A 24044-nucleotide genomic window follows, 5' to 3' on the forward strand; every position below is an offset into this window, starting at 1 on the left:
AAGAAAAACATTTACTAGTACAGAGTACAGGCTGAAGTACCTGAATGCAAAAGATGCATGCTATCCTGATAGCACAGCGGATTCCCTCCAGACACAGCGAGGCCACCTCAGTGTCATCACAGTCCTGAAGCCCCACGCTGAAAGCAGCCAGGAAGGGCGTCCACGCCAGCTGAGGGACAAACACAAGGATGAAGTGTGCAATGTGTGTGTATGTGAAACTGTACAGCTTGGGAGTGTGTCTGCTCCATTTACCTTGAACATGGGCCTGACGTGCTCCAGATGTGTGGCACTGGTGAAGGGAGCCTGCACGTGGCTGACAGCCTCCATCAGAGCTTTGGCGGTCTTTGCCATCTGCTCCATTTCCACGTTGTACAACAGACGTCTCTGCTTCTCGCTGGCCACACCTGATGGAGCATAAAAAGCACAGCCTGAGCAAACACACTACATCTTTAAGGGAACATGCATTTGAGTGCTATCGATTCAGTCAATTTTTAAGGCGTACCTCAAGGCTCAGTGCTGGGTCCAGTGTTATTTTATTATTTTTGCTCTTTTTTAAGTTTATGAGATTAAATAAAATCCTCAGTATATTGTGATTAACCCTTTTCTAACACCAACAAGGGAAATATAAAACAAAAATAAATGAATGGAAACAAGATGCTGTATTTGTCCCCAAACACACTTTGCATGATCACGTCTGTTTACCCACATGTTCTTCACACGTTTCCCTTCATGGGTGTTTTTATACCGCTAAATTTCATCCCATCACCCCTGAAAAAAAAGATTACAGGGGCAGATACCCAAACAGATTTTTTAATTCAACAGGTATTTTGTGAGCATGTTGATTTTATATTTCAAATATCAATTTAATTAAAGTATAGTAAATCAGTAATATTTGAATTTAATCATATTCCATATTGAAAAAAAAAAAAAAAAATTCTAATCAGATTTGATCCATCAATCCCCATTTGCAAAATCTGATTTTTCCTTAACTTTAATATCCCATGGTGTAAAAACACGTTATTTAGTATAAGTGTTTTAAATAGATATCTTGTAAGTAGTAAACCCATGTAGGCCAAGCATCCTGAAAGTCTGATCTTCGAATCCCCCGTTACGTCCGTCCAGAAATAAGTCCTCAAACCTCCTATTATTTTTTTTACAATAATGTAAAGAAATCAAATTATATGAGATAAAAGTTTCTTTAGTTATAAACTTTAGCTACTTTTATCGTAAGCTACTTTTATGCTTGAAATCAATATAATATCAAATGTCTATTCATTTGCAAAACATTGAAGTCTCCTGATCAGCCATGTAACAACTGTCTTGACCCCTTGTCAAGTACTATTTACAAGCCATGCCTTAGACAGATGACTCTAAATTCTGCTTGTCACATCTGGTGATACTTCCCAAACTGCCAGCTTTGTATCTTTCATATCTTTGAGACTCACTCTGCTTGTTGGATTTCATGGTGAGCTCTTTCGTCTCCTTCATTGCAATCTTCTTCCCCGCTATCTCATCATAGATGGCTGAGAGGTATTCCTCAGGTAGGTCTTTGCTGTCGTTTATGCCGCGATTCATCTTGATGTATTGCTCTTTTGTCATCTTATTCTTCACCTAAGCAGACAACAACAAGGATATGGGTCAGAGGCTGCTGGTCTGAGAAAATGACAGCTGTGATCCCTGAAAGAGGGGCTGCCTCGCTGGGGTGCGTTGCTTACCTGTGGACTGTGAAGGTCTGTTGTCAACATGATGATTGAGTAGGCAAGGACGTACGCAGTGTCAGCGCTAGCAAAGAGGGTTTGTCTGAAAGAGAAAAACAGCAGGCATGTAAATGACACAGCAGACTGTAGGTTGGTCACACAAACTCAAATTAAGCTCGGTGTAAATCTCCCAGTGAGGGATGTAAACTCACCCCTGATTGCATTCAAGATATCTTGCAGCAAATTTCTCCATGAGCCGGTCGATCTTCTGGGCCTCTCCGGGGAGCCTGAAGCCCTCCAGGAACATGCGTAGTGCAGAAACAAAGTCTTTGCCCTGAAAGTCCATTTGATCCACGTAGGCGTACATCACCTCTTTATTGAAGCGGTCGTTATCCCCGAGGAATTCTCCCACTTGAGTCTAAGAAAGCAGAGGTGGGATTATTCCAAATTGTGACTTACACAATTAAACAAGAAAGTTTCTGATACTGCTGAAAGAACCAAAAGTACAGGCTTCCTCTTAATAACTGCTTTCTTAAAGTGGCTTGGAAAAAGAGGTCAAATAGATTCAAACAGTGTAAAGAGCAGTTTGCTTTTCTGTCTCTTTCACCACTTACATGAACCACGAGAATTTTCTCAGAGCCCCTGTTAAAGCTTGGATTAGATAAATACACGTTGACTTTCATTTTTCTGACTCTGCTTTAATGCCACTGCATCTGAGGGCCCTTGTTTTTAATAACCTGTTGTAAAAGCTCTCTTTAACACTGATTACTGCCACGCACGGACACCCTGGAGGCCGTCCAATCAAGGCAGAGCGTGCTGCTCATTAGAGTTAACATTTACGCTGCTTGTAGGGCTCAGGGTAAGAGGGCCAGAGTTTCTGTTTAATGTCACTGGACTAGAATAAGATCATTGTTTGATCTAAGGAGCTGATACCATAGCAGAAAACACAGAATTTGTTTTAATGTTTGCCAAGATTTGTTTTCTTTTAGCTTCTTGCTGCTTCACTTCTTGAAAAACACTCAAAAAACACAACAAATAAAGTGGCTGGCATTGCCTTGTGTCTGTCTGTAATGATGTAATGATCTCTCCAGAGAACTCTGAGGCTAACGCAGAGATATAATCCTGAAGTTAATTGTTAGAGAACTGGGTGATGAAAGAGTCATTTCTTACCGAATCAAGCCTCTCTTCCTGGTGCAAAAACTGCGCAAGGTCTTCTGGAGTTGTACCCAGCATGCCTTGCTCTTGAAGGTACTGGATTCCTCTCTTTGGTTTTTTGTTGAAACTGTGAATCAGAGATAAAAACACATTGTGGCCTATGTAGGATCGACTTATCAATAAGAAAAGAAGAGTGTGCGCAAGGGGACGTACAGGTCAATGCCTTGCTCGATGATCTCTTTCTGCTGTTTAAGGACCTCAAACTGCTCTGGGTTGTCGGTGCCAGACATCTGCGTGCTGTAGCTGCCAATACCAGAAGAGGCTGTGGAGTCCAGAGAGTTAATGCTCCCATAGCGGTTGATGGTCTCCGGGGCCTTGGTCTCTGTGCTCTCCTGCTCCGACGGCTTCTCTTGACCTGACGAGGAGAAAAGGAATACAAGATGAGACAACCCAGGAGGGATGAGAGGTGAGTGGAAATAACAAGTAGCTCTATTTGTGCTGCAAGAAGCGACCGCCTGAAACCATCACAAAGGTGAGAGTTTTTAATTGAAAGTGTGTCGCTGGCACAAACTCGGCCTGGAGACTTGAACAGAGAGCAAACTTAAATCTTGTGATGCAGGAGAGAGGGTTGAGTAATTGAAAGAGGAAGCTGCTTGGAGAACAAAACGACCCTGAAGGCTCTTTAATGATTGTTGTTAACAGGGAGGGGATGCAAACTAACGCGTTACTCACATGCACAAAAAACAAGAGCCTACAAAAACTCCAGATAACACACGTTTTAACACAGAGCAAGGCAGAGTACAAAGGGACGGTTTTATAAAAGGTGGGTTGTCTAAAAACACTCCAGGCTGTCAGAGGAGACGCAGCCAAAACTTAAAGAACAAGGAGGGTGGTTTGTACAGCCTGCCAAGTGGAGCTCAGCTCGGCCGAGCGTCTGATCACATATCGGAAACTTGTTAAAACATTCAGGACTGTGTCACAGAAACATGAGCTGAGCTTCTGTTTGTTAGACTTAAAGAGTAGAGACATGAAAAGGGAGGATACAGAGGAAGGAGGGGAAATAAACCAAAGGTACAAGCTGGTTAGAGACTTTTTAACTTCTTCATAAAAATACCAGGCAGGAGTTATACCCCCATCTGTTCCTAGGATTAGTTTAACCTAGTCAAGGTTACTATTAGTGGGTTGAATAACAGCAAATTTGACATCAAACAGAGGGTATTTAATGCAAGACTATCACCAAATCTTCTATATCTAAATCACAGCAACACCCTTTTTCTAATTTTTACCTGCTCTTGCTTTGAAGTCAAAAAAGGAGGGAGAAAAAAAGAGTCAGGAAGATACATGTCATTTACAAGATTATACGTTTGCATTAAAGCTTATAGCACCGCAACAAACAGATACTGTTTGATTGAATCCTCCACAGCACCAATCTACACTGCAAAAACTGAAATCTTATCAAGTGTTTTTGTCTTATTTTCAGTAGAAAATTCCTTTTTAAACTCAATATGAGCCAAATTCACATGACCAATCCAGAAAAATGTCTTGTTTAAAGTTATTTAAGGACAAAAATTAGGTCTGAATTGCTCGTAACCAGTAAAAAAATCTGCCAATGGAACAAGAGAAAAGTTACTTGTATTAAGACATTATTCTAGTCTCAAGGAAATTTTCAAGCAATTTTTTCTTGTTCCATTGGCAGATTTTTTTACTGGTTACAAGTGATTCAAACCTCATTTTTGTACTCTGATAACTTGAAACAAGACATTTTTCTGGATTGATAAGTTGAAAGTGGCTCATATCGAGTATAATAAGACAATTTTTACTTAAAAAAAAAGACAAAAACACTTGATAAGATTTCAGTTTTTTGCAGTGTAACATTCAAATTCTGATCTCAGAGCTCAACTAGAAGACTGATGAGTTTTTTTTCCAGTTTTGGAAAGATAACACCCTTGTGAGTGAGCACATCCGACTGAGCTGGTTAGGCCTGACAGCTCAGCCTCGGGCTAGCCCATGGACATTTCCACAGGCTTACCTCTCCAGTTACAAGAGTTTCCTGGTGCAAACTCCTCCTTTGGAAATCAACTGAAATCCTCCAGTGTGCCAAGGAGCCAGGGTTCAGTCACACACACACACACACACACACACACACACACACACACACACACACACACACACACACACACACACACACACACACACACACACACACACACACACACACACACACACACACACACACACACGCAGGATGAACTCTGTATGTTGTAAATGTTCCTTTCATCACAGTTTGGCTCCAGGTATCGCTCTGCTTTATAAACCTCCTGTTTTAGCCTGACCCTGTGGGCATTATCTCACTGCCTCCTCCGGCTGGAGCCAGGCTGATGGATGCTCGGCTCTTTGAGCCGTACCTGATGAATGCCAACCGTCAATCCCACGACTGATCGCAGCCAACGGAGCTGACGGATGTGAGCTTGAGCTTTATCTTTAACCCCGTTTAACCCGAATGATAAACTGCTGCCAAAACAGGTCTGATCAGGGGGAGGTCTGGTTATAGTGAAGACTTTAAATCCCCACAGAGGAAAAACAAAGTCCTGGATCAACATCCAGGACTTTGTTTTTCCTGGCTGCCAACTTTTTTGACTGTAACCACTGTAATCTGTACCATCCATATTGAAAACCACTACTAGTTTCCATCAGTGTCTTACCAAGGCTGGTCTGGGAGTTGGGGTTGACATACTGGTCTTTACTCCATTCTACCATACATTTAAGGATGGAAACCAGACATTCAAGGCCTTTCTTTCTCAGGGTCAGCTCCTGGAGAATAAAAAAATGTTGTAAAAATATCCAAAATGATAAAGGGAACATACAGGATGAGTTAGAACCTGTTATCAAGGCTTTACCTGTAGGGGTGTTGTGCCAAGCTCATGGCCTCCACGACCCTGTGCAATTTTGGAGAGGTCATTGACCAAGCGCTCGAAAATGTTAGCAGCATTCAAGTCACAATCATAGTTCACGTAGATGTCCACCACGCTCTGGGCATCTGAGAGAAACACACATGTTGAGATTGTCAGTGAGAAAATATCAAGCAAGTGAAACACTGTCCCAAAATACATCTTTTTATGAGCAGTAATCCTCAATTACTGCCACTTTTAAAAGAGCAACATCAATCAATAAAGCAAGATGAACAGAAGCCTAACCTGCACATATTCTGGTGAGGGTTTGTATCACCATCCACTTGTGGTCATAAGAACTTGTGGATGTCTCAAGTATGTAAAGGAAGATCTCCTTGAAGAACACCTGCACACAGAATGAGACAAAACAATGTTATCTGGTTGAATTTTCAGCAAAACACACCAAAAATTAACATTTTCCCTCAAGCAGGCGCAGCAGGGGGTCCCGCATTGGCATCTTATCACCATCTCTAACAGAGGAGTGAAATATCAGTGGAAGAAAGGGGGTAAAAGCGCAACCCTCACATGAACTGAGGTGGAGGAATGTTGCAGTGCTGTGAGAGAAACCAAAAGTCACCTCCATCATTTCTTTCAGCAGCCTCCAGCACAGAGGGGAGGTATCACGCTGCTGCTGTTAGAATAAACTGAATGAGCTGTTTTTTGACAGAGAAAGAGCAGAGCTAAAATCATGATTAACAGAAAATTAGAGTTAATCTAGATTAGTTAAATTTCAAAAACACAGGTTTAAGAACCCATTATTTTACATTTCAAAAATGTTTCATAGTCCAAATCAGCAGAGATTCATTTATGAGCCAGTATGTGCAGAGGTGTCAAAGTATTCACATTCATTACTCAAGCAGAAGTATAGATGCTAGGGTTCAAAAAGACTTGTAGAAGTTGAAGTATTAACTCAAGCTTTTTACTTACAGGGGACATATCATGCTTGTTTCTCCTTTTCACTATGCCAGACTAGGATGCCTGTAAAGCATTTCTGCCCTCAGTACAAGTCATTTAGTTCCTTCATTGCCCCACAATAGCGTTCTCAATATCCTCATTTTAGGCCATTCTGAAGATCTGGTTGAAACGCTCCGTTTCGAGAATGACCTCCAGTATCGCAGCCCTTTGCGCTCTGATTGGTCAGTTCTATCAGAGGGGCGGAGGGGGTAGAGCCAGGGGGCGGTTTTTGCAGCATGGCAGTATTTACAAAATCGCCATATTGAATGGAGCAGACCGAGCGAGTTTGCTGTTTGCCAAAACTTTACCGTAAGGCATTGATAGCACTAATAAAATGGCAGAGTGTAGGATACGTCCTTTTGTATTGACGGTTCTGCAGCTCAGGAGGAAGAAAATCCACCTCGACACAGATCATCTCAGGACGCTTCAGTGTGGTGAGTCAGATCGGTACTGTAACATGTACAGTTTACACATTTATACTCGGCTCTTGGTGGGTGTATCCCTCGGTGGCGGTTGTGTGACTAACTGACATCACAGAAGAGGAGCTGCTTTATCAGATTACTCCAATAAAAAGAAAGGATCCTCGTGTCATCATGAAGGTTGAAATCTCGAAGCAAAATGTCAATGACCTATTTTCAGAGGCATCAAATCTCGTTCTAGGATATCAGAAAAAATACAATATCTCATTTTTTGAAAATTCAGGGGGTGTAAGGTCTTGTTTTCAAATTTATTATATTATATGTAAGTATTAAATCAGGGATCAGCATGATATGTCCCCTTTAAGTAGAAGTGTAAAAGTACTGGTTTCAAAACTACTAACAGTATCAAAGTAAAGTAACTTAAAGGGGGAAAAATGCCATTAAGGTCAAAAGCTTAGGCTGTGCTACAGGAGCCAATAGTTCATAGAGTTCATCCTCCGTCCTGAGTCTCTGCCACAGACATCTTCATACTATGCTATTTATGTCTGTTATGTCCTTGCTGAAGCGCAGCGTGATTTGTGTCATGTGCAGGTGTGATGGAACGCCTACCAACCAATATGGTGTTGGAATGGTACAACGTTTATAAATCTCATCCATCCACAATCAAACTGACTCTTTCCAGATGATGCGATTTTAGGATAAGTTTTCACTTTTTTTTTTTTTTTTAAGTGTGTCATGTTGAACGATGACAAGCTGTAACACAGGGGTGGGCAATACATTTTTACCAGGGGCCACATGAGAAACCTGAATTGTGTCAGAGGGCCACCAACTTTCTTCCATTGTAAAATGCTCTAAATTAAATATTTTGAGCAGCTGGTACTGATAACCGGAAGAATAAAGCACTATGTGAAATTGTGGTGCATAGGTCAAATAATAAAACAAAAACAGTTATTGAATCCTAAAATGATAGAGAAAATGTCTTTGTCAATCTGTGTCATACATTAACTCACTTTTACCAATCGAGGGTGCTGGCAGGCTGCCAACACTCCTGAATATGGAGGGAGTCTCCCATTTTTTAACCCTTTCTCCAGCTGTTCTCCTGTCTTGTGATTTCTCCTGACTGTCCCCCAACTTGAAGAATGCTCCCGTGAACTCTAATATTTTTCAAAGTCCCGTACTTGGGCATATATATCCAAAACTCAAAAATCATCCACCCCCTCGCTCTCTTAGTTGGTTTGATCCAAGACGCTGCGGGAGACCTCAGAGACGGAGACAGATAACTGTGCTGTACCTGTTGATGAGGAGTTTATCAGAGCCTTAGCTGTTCTTTTTTTTTGGTGTTAACATAAAATGTCGTGAGTTAAACTAACATAGCTCTGCTCTAACATAGCATCCTCTCCAATAAGGACAGTTTAGAGCAGCGTGAATCTTATAGTGAGAAGGCTGACTCTAAAATAGTGAAACGCGTGTCTTTGTGAAATTCTGTCTGTCTTCGGTGTGTGCTGTGCATACCCGCTGCGCATGTACGCAACGGCACTCTCTCTTCAGAACAGGAGAGAGTTCAGGTGGAGGAGACTGAGCCAGTGAAAGAGAGGGAGAATTCAATCCACAATGTCTTGTACAGTGCCTGTGATAGATGAAGTATTAAGACATATACACTCGCACAATTTTTATGTTTATGATTGGCCTCACAAGGGCCGGACAGGGGCGTACGAAGGACCAGATGTGGCTCGCAGGCCGTAGTTTGCCCAGGTCTGCTGTAACGGAACAGGAGCAGGCTATTTTAAAAATGTGTGGAGTAGAAAGTACAGATATTTGCCTGAAAATGTAAGGAGTACAAGTAAAAAGTCAGCTAAAAAATATTTACTTAAAGTTTTGATACCCAAAATTGTTACCTAAGTAAAGTAACAAAGTATTTTTACTTAGTTGACACCTCTGATTATCTGTGTCCTAATCAAATTCATACAATAAAATCTAATTTATGATCTTCACTGTGTGAATTATCATTTGGACAAATGTTGCACTGCTACACTACAAACCAAAGTATACTCAAATACAACAGATACGTCTGAAGTCTGGCTCCACTCTGTTGAGTGTTGATGGCATCTGTCAACTCACACTGGCTGCATGTTCAGGCAAACTGCATCACTGACAGACGGGAGTTATGAGACCGAGAAGTTCCCTGCACTTCCTTTTCCATTAATAAGTCTTTCTTCATTCAAGTTGGGCCGTAAAACCTTAAACCAGTTGGCACCTGGTCTGGTTCCACTCATTATGTCAGTTTATCGCTGTAGTCAAGCTAAATACGAACTGATTTTGACATGGTTTGTTTTATTTTGAAAGTCACTGGGATTGGATTTATGTGTCACAGCTTCACGTCTGGCAAAAATAGGATGGCTGTGTATAACCTGCGACCTGCTGGACCAGCCTTGCAGCCGGACCGCAACAGAGCGGTTCCAGTATAAGTTGACTGATTGACTTGAAAGAAAACCTATCTGATCCGGTGCCGTGATGGAGACGCAACTGGTGTATTTCAGCCGTAACTTTTTTAATGTACTGATACACATAGAAATATGCAGGAATGTACATGCCAAATGTCTGATTAGTACATCAATGTCACGCACAGTTACTCTCATAAACTCTCATCGACGTTTAGTAATACCGAGTTGATGGATCAGAGTTCCAGTTTGCCTCCTCTGTTTCATTCGGCTCTTGTATACATATATGTCTCCATGACGATACGGCATTATGGGAACAAGTCAACCTAAAGATCTCTTGGATCTAAGTCTTCCACAGTGCTGAGTGTACCTTGGCCAGTTGACACACATTTGTGAAGTTACCTCTTCACTTTAGTTTCACCCACACATCTGTGGCGACTTGCACACTTTAAAATTGAGCTCTGCTGTTTTGTGATACAATGAAGTCATTATTTTTCCATCACAGCAGCAACAAAAGCAGGGAGATGCAAGCTCACCTCATCTATGGTGAAGCAGCCTTTGATAAAAATAAATTAACAGACTAATTTTGGACCCTAATTGTACCACAATTACTGTGGGAGCAGCAGCAGCGTCCTAAAAAAGGAGAATCTGAAGCTAAAACTTGTTGTGAAAGGAGTCCATGATTAGACACAGGACTTAACTTTTTTTTTTTTTACTCGTCATGTATCGCAATTCATATTTTGGTACCCTCTTTCACTTAATATCTGCAGGTTTTCTGGTGATCCCCAGACTGTCAGCTGCTGAAGAAGGTGTGAAACCGTGGCTTTCCATCAAGAAGTGGTGGGTGGATGTAAAAATAAAGCTAGTGTGCTAAGCCAACTGTTTCATCAGGTTTTCCCTCCGTATGAATCAAAACAAGAGCTGTGAAATAAGAAAACACAGACCACAGAACATAACATAAAGAAGATTTGTGTGGTTTTCTTTGGTAGTATGGATGGCTTTCACTGAATCTGTCTAGGAACGTTTCAGTAAAGATGTCTGGTTGTGAAGCAGCGTCTGTAGTGGGTAAGAAATTTCAAACACTTCTTGGAGAGTAATGCTTCAGCTTGAAATACTCTGAAATATTCAGATGTCTTATCCGCTGCATCAAGAAAGATTAAGAGTGCCAGCAGAGAAATTATTGTTTTCCTCAGTAGATGAATCTTCATTCTTAAGGCAGTGATGCTGACAATAAAACCTTAAATCTCCTTGATAAGCACGAGACCCAAAGGGAATTCGTTACCTCGATTTGCATCTTGAGGTGTGTCTTGAAGTGGGAAAGCAGAGTGAGGAAAATGGAGAGCGAGAGCTCGAAGACCTCGGGCACAGAGGAGACACCGTTCTTGGACAGAGCCACGCACAGGTACTGCTTTATGGCGTTGATGAACATCTCATTAGTCTTGAAGATCGGACCAGCATTCTGCAGGATGGACAGGAGCAGCTGGAGGGACAAGACCTTTGATCGCAGCTCGTGGGACCTGATGCAGGGAGGAGAAGAGAAGAAAGGAGGTGTTTTATTGTTAAAGAGATGATTTTACACATCTTTGGAAGAAAAAAGGACTCTGGGAAAGTGTCGCTAAGCACAATTTTTATTTTTGTGTGAAGGTCAACTTCTACATCTTCGCACATACTCTGTATTCTGCAGACTAACTATTTGAGAGTAACTCTGGCTTTTGCTTTACACAACTCACCATCTGCTCCAGACTCTGAACACCTTGTCCAATCTGATCATAATTTACATTTCAGAAACAATACACTGTGATTTAAAGAAAGAAGCTTCAGAAGAATCTCAGCACTCATGGGTAAAATATTTGTCCTTCAATAAAGTTAAACCTCAGAGAAACAGATGTGTAATGCAAACTGAGATCACATCATACTGTCTCTGTCTCATCTGAGAGTTTGGATTTTAAACAGGCATCAAAGAAAATACCTGTGTGACTAAATCAAAGCCTCTCCGCCTGTAGACCCATCGCTTGTCTGAACTGCTTTTCTGCAGCAGCAGGACTGAAAAACAGGGGCTCAGAAAACATACTTTCAGCTACTTTATATGCTGAGATTGGCTGCCTCTCTGCAGTGTCTTCCATCTCTGGTGAGTAGACAAAGTGGGATTTATGTGGCACAACAAAAATCTGTCCCTACTTTTACTGCGGGTATCCAAAATCTGGGCTTTTTCTCTCTCTCCAAAAACAAAACCCTCTTCCAGACAGTGCACTTGAACCCTGTAAGTGAATCTTTTCTATACAAATATGTGTACAGAATGCAGAGGAGAGACCATTAACAAATATGTACAAGCAGATGAGAAAGTGTATAAATCATGATCAAAAATTTGTACATAAGACTACATTACGCGTCAAATACACCAGATACTAGGGAAACACAGATCCAACATTTCTGGTTCTGATACTGACACCAATACCTCGGCTTTGGTATCCACCAATACTGATACAGATCCAATACCAGTGTTAAATAATAATCTGCATGTCCTACTGTGAGATAAGACTGGAAATGTTTTGGGTAGAAGGCAAAAAAAAGAGTTTAGAATTAATGAATAACTGAAGAGAATTATTTAAATATTTACCATCAAAACAATTCTTCATCAAGTAGCACAGAGTGCTGGTAAAAAAAAAACAAAAAGGCAAAGAGCTGTTGGCCTGGATCCGCACCATGGATCTCTTACCAACGACACTGATCGAGCCTTGAGGGGCACCGATACCAGTGGCGATTGCTCTAAGACTGCAAGGGAAGCTCAGCTTCCTCTAAAATGTCCCCCAAAAAAGTGGTGATATGTACTGCTGTGTGAACATTTATTCACTAGAATTCCCTCATCTTTTGTTCAGAATCAGCTACCTATCACAGGTAACTGGCTCAACCTCCTTCTCATTCATCCCTGCAGCATCTCAGCGCTTCAACACAGTCGGACGCTGATCATCTTCTGACTTCAGCGGAGAAGCATAGAGTGGATTGTTCCACTGTGGAAACTGGACGGTCATTGGATAAACACTGGGCTTTGTCCCGTCCATTGGACGCTCAGCGTCTCTGGGGGTCTATGAGGCAGTGGGCTGGCCTGGACGCTGGGCTTCAGCATGATGATTGGATGATCTATCTGAGGCCAAATCCCTTTTTGATTGACAGTGAAATGAGCCAGTCAGCGATCTAGTATAACCCTCCACTGGAGCATCATCTGACTTTTATCTTGAGTTGTTCTGGACTGATCCGGGGGCTTTATCGATCCCCAGCGAGTTTACCTTTCTTAAAAACGACGAGCATTGTGTTTAAAGATTCTCTCTCTTTTCACCAGTAAACAGCAACAGCTCCAGCTGCGGAGCTTCTCCCCCTGTCACTCACACTTACAGCCTGTCGTAGTCTCATGTAGCCGCTCCAGCTGCTAACAAGCTGACACGGAGGGTAGAATTTACGTTTAAATAAATAAACAAATTTATGATGTAGGCCGGAAAAAATGAGCTTCCCCTCCTTGACTGACCAGTAGCCGCCACTGACCGATACACCAATAACTGATACACCAATAACTGATACACCAATAACTGATACCGACGATTAGTTTGGTGCATCTCTACCAGTTACATCTGCAGTACAGCTCTGCTCCATTTCATGTTGGCTGCGTTTGTCATCTCACACAGGCTGTGTGTTCGGTCTGGCAGGCCGTATGAGTGACAGACGGCTGAAGTTGCGAGGCTGAGAAGTTCCTGCCCTCTCCACTCGATCATAAGCCTCTCTTCATTCATGTTGGGCTGTACACACCTCAAACCTGTTAACTCCTGTGGCTCCACTCATTACGTTGGTTTATCGTCATAGTCAAGCTTAATACGAACTGAGTTTGACATGGTTTGTTTTATTTTGAAAGTCATTGGGTGTTTTCAGGTAGTTTCCAGTCACAACTTCCTGTCCTGCTTGATCTTCCCTGTGCTGAATTTATGCATCACAGCTTTGTTTTCCAGCAAATAAAAGGATGGCAGCGTATTACCTGCGACCTGAAGAACCAGTCTTGCAGCATTGGAGCAGATCCAGTGTAAGTGGACAGATTGACATAACAATAACAATAATTCAATAAGTTGTGCCACAGCTTCTACCAGATTTCTCACAACAGGAACATAACACCCCCTCTTAAAGAAAAACATGTTCACTGGAATTCACCTCAAACACAAGAAGTCCTTTCCGATTATAAATTTAGTTAAAAAAAAAAAAAATTTGTAGCCTTTTTTTGTGAGGTAGTTTTGTGGCACTGAGTGAAACAGCCTTGTTAGCGGGCTAAAAGGTTCCTGTCACATCAGTGCTTAATTGACATGGCCTTCATCAGAGGAACAAACACACTCAAGACTTTTTCCAGGAAATGTAAAAAAGAAATAAAAAGATTAGATAAACAAAAAGCAAACACACAAATATCAGTCAGATATACACAGAGACACTGTGGATGAATCGAGTTACACAGAATCCAGACTCAGGAAAGCCACATCCAGCCAATCAGATCTGACAAAGCAGGAGTGCATTCAGAAGAAAAACTGAACGAGGCTCGATGATATTATTTTCCTCTTTCTGCTGCTTTGAAACAAGAAACTTAAAAAGGGATTCATGAAAACAGGAAGTGATTCAGAGAATGCTGAGCGATGCCTCATTGTCTCCTTCATCACCATTTATCACAACAGCTGAGCTATCAGTGGAGCTATCCTCATTATAAAGCATGACTCATGACTATTCTTGTCCTCAACACACACACACACACACACACACACACACACACACACACACACACACACACACACACACACACACACACACACACACACACACACACACACACACACACACACACACAATAGTAATGATGCAAAAAAGAAGGAAGGGGTCGGGTGGTTTGAGTAGCACATAATCATATCATCACAGATACACTTTGAAAAAGGGTTTTCATGTGTTGTTGTGTGACAGAACTGAAGCTGGAGAAATGTAGGTGAAATAGACAAATTCTTAAATCAGCCCATGAATTAGCAAAATTATTTAACTGTCATTAATCTGGTGTTTAATTTTTTTTTTTAATTTCAGGTTTAAGAGCAAAGCTACATCTCTAGTTTTCAATTTTTAAAAAGCAAAAACTTAAGACCAAATAATTTTTTATAATTTACTCCCTTGAAAGAGAAAAAGTCACTTTTGAATGAATAATAATTTTACTGGTTATTTCAGTCAAATCACAGAATCAGTTGGCAGTTTATTTGCATTTATCAGATGTTAAGATTGTAACATGTTAATGCAGAGCAGTAAAACATCCGAAAAATAAGGTTCAAGTCTGTTCTTGAGAGTTGTGAGAACATTTTATCAGCCATTAGTTGAAAAGAGGCTGAAAAGACTTTTCTGCGACATTGCAGGAAATCTTAAAATCTTAAAGTTGATCAGTGTTTTAGTCACAGGATCAAGTAAATTGGTTGCTCATTTTTTAATTTTTGACCGAGAACAGATTGCCAAACTGCGCTCTATATCAGGTATCTGCTTATAGAGATAAACACATTATTTTTGGACTAACTGATGGGAGCAGGTCATTATGGCAGATTGCTTCCCGTCTGGTTTTGATAGAAAAGGAAAAGGAAACCAGAACACTTATCAAATTAAAACCCAATCCCTCGCCAACAGATTCTATATCTGTCTGCAGAGTCTATAAATAGCAATATATTTTCTGTCAGACTTGATAAGAGGCAACAGTGGAGCAGCACCAATAATCAGGACATAAAACCAATACAGTTTACAAACGATCTACTCTCACCTTCACTTTATCAAACTCAAACTTTAACAGTTTCTCTTCCTTTTGTGCACAAAGTATAAAAAACACAACAAACAATGACGAATCTGTGAATACAGCAGTCTTCTGTTTGCACAAGAGATCCAGTTAATTCTTACTTGGGATCAGGTGGTCCGTCTGACAGCGGCTTCATCGACAGCTTGCACAGCGAGCGAAAGACGAGGAAGGCATCTTTCTGGAGGATGTGGGAAAATTTTGCACCTGGCGGCTGCCCGGGCGCTGCTCCTGATTCCTACAGAGAAACAAAAACAGAAGAAATTAGCGTTTAGAAACTGCAGCTCCTTTCACTCGCATCCTCCAGATTCTACGTCTTGCAGTCTGTTAGATTTGTTTAACCTTGATTAGAGATAAGTAGTCCTCACAGCCTGAGTGTTGACAAGCTTAATTATTATTTTGCCTTTTGATTAAATAAAGTGGTTATTTCTCTGACACCCAGCCAGCAGAGCTTTTTGGCAGGGCTGAAATGTTACATCATCAACAAGAAGAATGAAACATTTTGACACATGTGAACTCTGAAAAATAACACATTAATATGAAAATATTAAAATGGTTTCTGCTGTTTCTCTCTAGCTGTTTTGCTTAAAATCTGTCACTTTTGCTGATAATTTAGTCTGCTACCTATCTAATGCTTTCACTGTTTTCTGTAACTACTGCCTCTTACCTGAGTGTCAGTGGACGAGACAGACAGTCGGTCATCAGGTAGCGACGGGGTGAAGCTGGCAGAAATAGGCGTGCCGGGGATACCATTGGCATGGATGTGCTCGCTGTCGCTACCCAAAGTGCTTTCGTCCTCCAGGGAGCTCTGGGTGCCCTCTGTCACAGCTTCAGCTGGCTCTGACTCTGCTTGTTCGCCCTCGCCGCTGGACTCCTTGGTGTCAGAGCAAAGATTTGAGGGGTCCAAGCAGTGCCCTGTGTGGACAAAAGAGGAGGCAGGAGGTGGTTTCTAAGTCTCACTGGAACGAAACTTCAAAAACTTCAAACACCCTCTACATGGACTCTACATGTTTTGAACTTGAATGTCTTTACCTTGACACAAAGCTCAGTCCAGCTTCTACCTCACTCTCAGGTTTAAAAATGACGCTGAAGAGCATTTCTGGCAAATGTTCCTTCCTGCCATACAGGCCTGATTGAAAATTTTCAGCTCAAGGGCAAAAGAATTTTGTAAAATGATGTCCAAGCACTATTCTTTGTGTGCACCATTTGATAAAGCCTTTTTTTGTTGAAGTCAGAAAAAATTGGATGTTCTGTTAAGTTCTGCACACAAAGACAGAGGGCTGTGCCTCCTTTTTGTCAGCAACTACAGAGACTTCAGAGAGCATGACCTGACCTAAAATTATGGCAGAGCTTTGCAGGAGCTACAGTCAGGTTTCTCAGTGCAGGGCTGTTTTTAGAGGCTCCTTTAAGACACTTTTTTACCCAGACAAGTGTTTCTATTATGAAAAAAGGCATTACCTCGAATCACCTTTTTGCCATTACTTGTATACACTCACCGGACACTATATCAGGCACACCTGTACAACTGCTCGTTAATGCAAATTTCTAAGAGACATGGTCAAGACAATCTGCTGCAGCTCAAACCGAGCATCAGAATGGGGAAGAAAGGTGATTTAAGTGACTCTGAACACGGCTTGGTTGTTGATGTCAGACGGGCTGGTCTGAGTATTTCAGAAACTGCTGATCTACTGGGATTTTAACCCACAACCATCTCTAGGGTTTACAGAGAATGGTCCCAAAAAGAGAAAATATCCAGTGAGCGGCAGTTCTATGGGCCAAAATGCTTCGTTGATGCCAGATGTCAGAGGAGAATGGACAGACTGGTTGGAGCTGATAGAAAGGCAACAGTAACTCAAATAACCACTGGTTACAACCGAGGTCTGCAGAAGAGCATCTCTGAACACACAACACGTCCAACCTTGAGGCAGATGGGCTACAGCAGCAGAAGACCACACCAGGTGACCCTCCTGTCAGCTAGGAACAGGAAACTGAGGCTACAGTTCACACAGGCTCACCAAAACTGGACAATAGAAGATTGGAAAATGTTGCCTGGTCTGATAAGTCTGGATTTCTGCTCCACATTCAGATGTTAGAGTCAGATTTTAGCATCAACAACATGAAAGCATGGATCCATCCTGTCCTGTATCAACGTTTCAGGCTGCTGTTGCTGGTGTAATGGTGTGGGGGATACTTTCTTGGCACATTTTGGGCCCCTTAGTACCAACTGAGTATGGTTTAAAGTCCACAGCCTTCCTGAGTATTGTTGCTGACCATGTCCATCCTTTTATGAGCACAGTGTACCCATCTTCTGATGGCTACTTCCAGCAGGATAACGCTCCATGTTGTAAAGCTGGAATCATCTCAGACTGGTTTCTTGAACATGAAAATGAGTTCGCTGTACTCAAATGGCCTCCACAGTCCCCAGATCTCAATTCAATAGAGCACTTTTGGGATGTGGTGGAACGGGAGATTCTCATCGTGGATGTTCAGCCGACAAATCTGCAGTAACTGTGTGATGCTATCATGTCTGTATGGACCAAACTCTGAGGAATGTTTCCAGTACTAGCAAGGCGTACCTAGTTAAGTGGCCAGTGAGTGTATATGTTAATATTTTAATGAAGTGTAAGTCTATCCTTCTTGTGTCCCTCAATATGTTTAAGTAGAGCTAACAAAATGGAAGAGAAATCAAAGATGACGTTTATTCACAACTGAGCTGCATTCATCTTGTGAATACATTTTTTCCATAAAGGTTGTTTGACATCACATCTTTCTCAAAAAGCTGTTTGTGGAGTTTGATATTCCACTGAAATGTCAAAGACAGCAGGTAAACAGAGAGCACAAAGGAAAGGGCTCACTAGAGCTGCTCTGAACAAAGAGCAGAGAGGTAGCTGTGGCTGAGCTACTTGAATTTATTGACCTCTAATTCACAGCAATAAATATACTCACCTAAAAGTGACTATAACATTGATTGCTCAAAACATCGATGCTCTTCTAGCTCTGCAAAATGAATAATCCAAACATGCATCTACTTGCTTTTCTCTGCAAACATCTCACCTCCTGCAACCGTGTTGACAACCTCCTGCAGAATACTCTGCACAATCTCCTGAGCTTTCTCCTCATAGTTGGGAGTCTCCTCGTCTTCCTCCTCGCCTGCCTCTGGATGCTGCTGGGCTGCTGCATCTGAACAACACACACAGTTTAAGAAAAAACACACCCATCCCGTTTCTTGACTAAGAGGTGCAGAGGGCGGTTCAAGGCATCCGTTCTGCTGAGAAGAGAGATTTCTGGGCCAGCATGCATAAACTTAAACGGCGACTGGCGGACTATTTTTAATCCTGCTTTTCATATTCTTCGTCAGCTCGCAGTGTATGAGGCATTGTTGAGCTGGATGTGGTATCAAGTGTTTCTCCAGTAAACAATGGCTGGCTGCTTTCTTTTTGTTCAATGAATTGCAAAAAATGACAAGAGGGAGTGCTTTGTGAGAATAATAAGCATGTTCGATACAACTCTGTGTGGTTTTTATCAGCAAACATGTCGACTTCTACATTGTCTGGCTGTTTTTGAAGCGTCAAGCAGCCCTAATCAAGAGGAACGTTGGGCCATAAGATGGAGATGGAGTGACATATAAAGGAATAGTTCACAATAAAACAGCACTGTTTGTGTCCTGTGTACAAAGGTAAAAACAAAGCTATGGAAAAGAAGATACTTTGCCTTTACAGTGGTCTTACTTTGTGCTGCTGCAGTCGCTTGATCTGCTTCTGTCTGTTCATTTTCTGCCACACAGAAATCTGAACCGTTCTCTGGATCTGGACTCTCAAAAACAGGCCCCTGCTCTCCCTGCTCCTCTGACTCCCTCTGCTCTTCCTGCTCCTCCTGCTCCCCAGTCAGAGACCTGCTGCTGCCTTCAGGAGCAGGTGTCGAAGGAGTGGACGGGGTGGATGGGATGTTGATGCTGGGAGTCGAAGGGGTGACCGGCCCGTTGGCCTCTTGGCTCGGACCCTTGGCTGCCGGGTGGATGTGAGTCTGCAGCTGGGGGGAGTCTGGCTCAGTGTGCTGGGTGACAGGGGAGTGCTGCCGGTGACGCTCTCGCTCCAGCTGCTTCGCTTCCTGCAGCTGGAAGCGGGTGGGACATACACACACACACACACACACACACACAAACAAAACAGAAAGAAGAAAAGAAAAACAGAGCACGCAGACAGACAAAGAAAAGCACACATCCACAGAGCAAACACATGCAGCACACACATACGCAGACACAGAGAAAGATAGGTCAGAGCTGTGTAAACAAACTCATAACGGTGATTACAAGTTTGAACAACCTGTCTAAACTCCCTGAGGGCTCACGAACCAAAAACAGAACTGAAACACTTCCAGATGTCTTGGCAGAAAGCATTAAGATCGAAGTTTCTGGATTCTTTTAACATCTAGAGCAGGGGTCTTCAACCTGCGGCTCTGGAGCCTCATGCGGCTCTTTGACTCCTTTGCAGTGGCTCCTTGTAACTTTAAAATATTTTTATGAAACAAAGATTATTTTTTAAATTTTTCTTACAAAGGGTAAGGGTGGTAACAACAATGACACTTAGTAAAATCATAATACAACACTTTGTACTGAAAATGCATCACCTCTTCAGATTGAGCTTTTAATTATTTTGTGATTTTTTGCTATTACTTCAGATTTTTAGAATTTCTTTTATTTCATTTTTTGGACATTTTTGCAAATTGAAAAAAAAAAAGAATTCATTTTTTTTATATAAGCAAATGTTTGAATTCTTTTTATATAACTCCCTCTTTTTTTGCAATTTTAAGAAAATTTTACAATTTTTTGGAAATAAAAAAAATTAGAAATAGCATTATCAAGGTTTTATGGCATTTCAGCAAATTTTTTGAAATATCAAAAATTTTTGACATTTTTTTAATTTATTTTTTTTTTTTGACAATTTTGCAAATCAAGAAAAAGTATTCTATTTTTTTTTTAATTTAGCAAATTTTTTGATGGTTTTTTTCTAAATCCCCCCTTTTTTCATTTTGCAATTTTTTTCCCCAAATTTGCAAATTTTTTAAAAATAAAAAATTGAGAAATCACATGGACAATTTTATAAACACAAAAACCTCTCATTTAGATAGTTATTCACCAGATTATACACATTTTGTCTTGTCTTAATGTGAATATAAAGTAGATTTCGTGGCTCCTGAATGACTTTCATCCAGGTGAGCTGAGGAAAAATGGCTCTTTTGAAAGTAAAGGTTGCAGACCCCTGATCTAGAGTGTGTCAGCATACATTATGGAAATGTATATGCATCTGACTGAGAAGTAGAACATGCCACTAAAACAGAAATGAGACAAACTTTTGTGGAATCGATTCATGCTGGCTCCTGTGAGCTGCTGGTGGCAGAACATCACATTCTGATGGAAAAATGGCTCATATGGCCGTGGCGTGGCTGATGTGTCATGGCACTGTGTTACCACTGCTTCAGATACGGAGCGCTGAAAAGTGTCGCTATGCTTTGGCTTGGTGGTTCATGAGCTGGAAGTGGGTCACAAGACATTTGCACATGGTTTGAACCCATTAGATATGTGGCGTTAGTGAATATTGCATTATTCCAGGTAATAAATCACTTCTGGTGAGGTCAAGCTTGTTTTTTACTGTACTGCTGAGCTAAGAAGGAAAAAGTACTTGGATGCAAGGTTGCACACTTAACTGTTTCATAGCAAACACCAATACAGGTTCTAAAAAAAAGAGCAAACAATGACAAGCAGTGGAAGTTCTCTCAGCCAAGCTTATTTTAACAGCCCAATGTGCAGTTTCAATCCAAGTGCATTTGTAGATTTATCAGGCAGAGATGTTTGAGAAAACAAATTATAGACTTGAGTGACTTGTCGAGGGAGAAGCACAGAAACGCAAGAGAGACACAAGGTTACAGATGAAATATAAACACATTTGTGACACATTTACAAAACAGTGGTGATAGATGGTGACACTTCAAATCTACAGCAGAGTGGCTTTTAATTAAAACTCTAATTAACAGCATGAATCTGCCAGGAACACTGATGTTTGTTTCAGTGAAGCAGTCATGTTCCTCTTAGCCAAAAGCAACAACAACAACAACACAATCTGCTTTTTTCTTGCTTTGTATTCCTCTCTTCCACACCACAAACCCAAACTTTACTTCACATCTAATTCTTAAACAAACTTCCTTCATTAAACTCATTGCGTCCCGTTTTTAAAACCGCCCCTCCACAAGCTGTTTGGCTCTAATTTAATAAGCCTGCTGCTACTGCTGTCACATTAAACGTAAGCAAACAAATTCAATGACACAGCATCCTGAATGAAACAATTAGTATTGAATATTAGCAAGACAGACAACGACCTCAGCTGGAGGGCGCAAACAAACTAAGCTCATTATTTAAATGCCACCTCAGTAGGGTAGTGAAGGCTGAGGCTGAGTGAGACTGAGCCAGACAACAACTGTGAGTGTGTGTGTGAGTGTGTGTGATCACACCATGCTGAACTGCAGTCAGGAGGATACATCTACACACAAACACAGAAAAGTGGATCTCCCTGTGCTGCAGCACCAGCACAACAATAGGCCTCTGCCTCAAAGTCAGCCTTGTCTCTCTATCTCTACCCCTCACTGCTTCTTTCTATTCCTCTGACTGTGACTCAATACCAGTAGCTCATTGTTGTGGGGGAACTATATTAAGCCTTTAAAGAAACAAAACAGAATACAAAGGTGCCAGGAGTGAGACAGGCGCAGCTGACCTGAGATAAAACATTTACCACGCCCAGGTGTGGATGTAAACTAAGATGTAAATCAGTGCGGGGAAAGCGAAATGATTTGTAGGCAAGTCAACAAAAGCCACAGCAAGCATACAGTGGAAAATAGTACACGGCAGTCTGCTCCTGTGCAGTGTAGGAGCAAAGGAAGAGAACGGATGAGTGCATGAATGGATGAGGAAAGAAGCAAAGGGCAAACACAGATGCACAGAGAAGAGTTTCAGAGTTTCTGATCAGGCAAGTTCACAGCAGTCCTGCACGCTTTACCTGGCGGTCACGCTTTCTGGAGGCCAGAGACCAAGATAGCTTGTGATTTGTAAGCTATGTGTCCAAAAGGAAGGGAGGGAGGCAGGTGAGGAGGGGGGAAAAAGTGTCATTCAAAAAGAAAAAGATGACATTAGAGCAAGCTTTTGTTTTGAAGGCAACACCTAATATGTCCCCCTGGACCCCTGAAAGACAGTAGACTTGAATCAAATTAGGAATAGCTGAATTAAGATAAGCAAGCAGAAAGCCTTCCCACACTAATATAATGTCTTTCATTATATGAGAATCCAGTTTGACGCCATGCCAAAACTAGTTTCACACTTTGCCAAACTTGTTGCAGCATTTTTTAAGTGCAACCTTGCAGATTTTTAAACATAACATTTGGATTTTTACTTAATCAAATTAAATAAGAGAACAGCTCGAGGGAGGAGCTGCTCTCTCTTTTACTTGTTTAACATTTTGTATCATTTGGCAACATTTCCAGGAATAGAATGACGGACATACTGCTTGATTTTCCATGCGTGCAAAGATGACGTTGAGCATCTGTGTGAGCGTGGCCTTGGCTGTGGTCTGGTTGATGAGGTTCTTGCTGGCCAGGTAGATGTTATAACACGTGCGGACAGCCTGGAGGACGGTGCCCTCGTGGATTTCTATGTGCTGGGAGGTCACTGCTGTCAACAGAGCCTGGGGATGGAGGAGAAAAAAGAGATTTAAGAGTGACTCATCACCAAAATCCTTTTGAGGGAGATTGAAGCAAAATAGAAAAAAAGTTGTGACTGAAAATTTTGGACACACAAAAACACATCTAAAAGAGGAACACACACGGACACAATTTCTGCACTCTGTCCTTACTCGCTACACCTATTCAATCTTAACCAACTCTTGCATGTTTTATATCTCTCTTGTGTTTTACAACGGCTTTAACAACTAAAGCTCTGCCTTAATTAACTTGTTTCAGGATAATGGTAACAGGTTCTTCTTCTGGTGAACAGGGATCATTCTGACATGTTAACTTGTCGAATGCCAGTGTGTCTCAGAGGGCTTTTTCACACACGTGTTGTACTCCATGAAGGTGTTTGAAATTTGACACGTCTGTGTAAAAAAAAAAAAAAGTCCTGAATCTTGTGCAAAGCTTAACTGAGAGCTGAAATGTCAGAGACCTAACTGGCACATCTAAAACCTGAAAGAAACTCAGAGACAAAAAGATAGTTTGTGTTAAGGAGGAAGAAATTTACAGATGTGCAAAATTCACGAACATAGGTATCACACTGCTACGAATCATATCAAATGAATTGCTGTAAATAAAAGTGCGAAGCAAGTTTCTATGGTAAGGATGCTGTAATTACTAATGTATTGTTCACTTACATAATAGACATACAAAACAAATAAAATCCATCGATCAAGCTGCCTTAGAGAACCAGAACCATCTTAAAATTTTCCAACTCATGGCTACAAAAATGCAGTTTAAGCTTCTCATTTACTCACTCACACACCTGGTTGTAACTCATCTCTCTGTAAATGATCAGACTCAATAACACCTCAGAAAAATAAGCC

At 41.4% G+C, this 24044-nt stretch overlaps 1 protein-coding gene across 2 annotated transcripts in view; it reads right to left on the bottom strand.

The window, feature by feature from the left end:
• Positions 1–24044, bottom strand: part of arfgef1 (ADP-ribosylation factor guanine nucleotide-exchange factor 1 (brefeldin A-inhibited)) — a 78757-nt gene that overhangs the window by 16951 nt on the left and 37762 nt on the right. The window contains exons 5-21 of one of the 2 annotated variants that reach the window (XM_074693172.1): positions 22995–23174; positions 22494–22547; positions 19176–19560; positions 18502–18627; positions 16115–16362; positions 15552–15685; positions 10894–11128; positions 6047–6146; positions 5750–5889; positions 5555–5663; positions 3066–3267; positions 2868–2979; positions 1910–2115; positions 1716–1800; positions 1446–1611; positions 253–404; positions 41–169 (exon numbers count right to left, since the gene is read on the bottom strand). In XM_074693172.1, coding sequence (XP_074549273.1) covers positions 41–169; positions 253–404; positions 1446–1611; positions 1716–1800; positions 1910–2115; positions 2868–2979; positions 3066–3267; positions 5555–5663; positions 5750–5889; positions 6047–6146; positions 10894–11128; positions 15552–15685; positions 16115–16362; positions 18502–18627; positions 19176–19560; positions 22494–22547; positions 22995–23174 — 2763 coding nt within the window. The remainder of the gene's footprint in view (positions 1–40; positions 170–252; positions 405–1445; positions 1612–1715; positions 1801–1909; positions 2116–2867; positions 2980–3065; positions 3268–5554; positions 5664–5749; positions 5890–6046; positions 6147–10893; positions 11129–15551; positions 15686–16114; positions 16363–18501; positions 18628–19175; positions 19561–22493; positions 22548–22994; positions 23175–24044) is intronic. The other variant, XM_074693173.1, reaches the window with a different exon arrangement.

The sequence above is a fragment of the Halichoeres trimaculatus genome, unplaced genomic scaffold, assembly GCF_033239565.1.
Source record: "Halichoeres trimaculatus isolate MK-OKI-2021-1 unplaced genomic scaffold, fHalTri1.1 fHalTri1_scaffold_18, whole genome shotgun sequence".
NCBI lineage: Eukaryota > Metazoa > Chordata > Actinopteri > Labriformes > Labridae > Halichoeres > Halichoeres trimaculatus.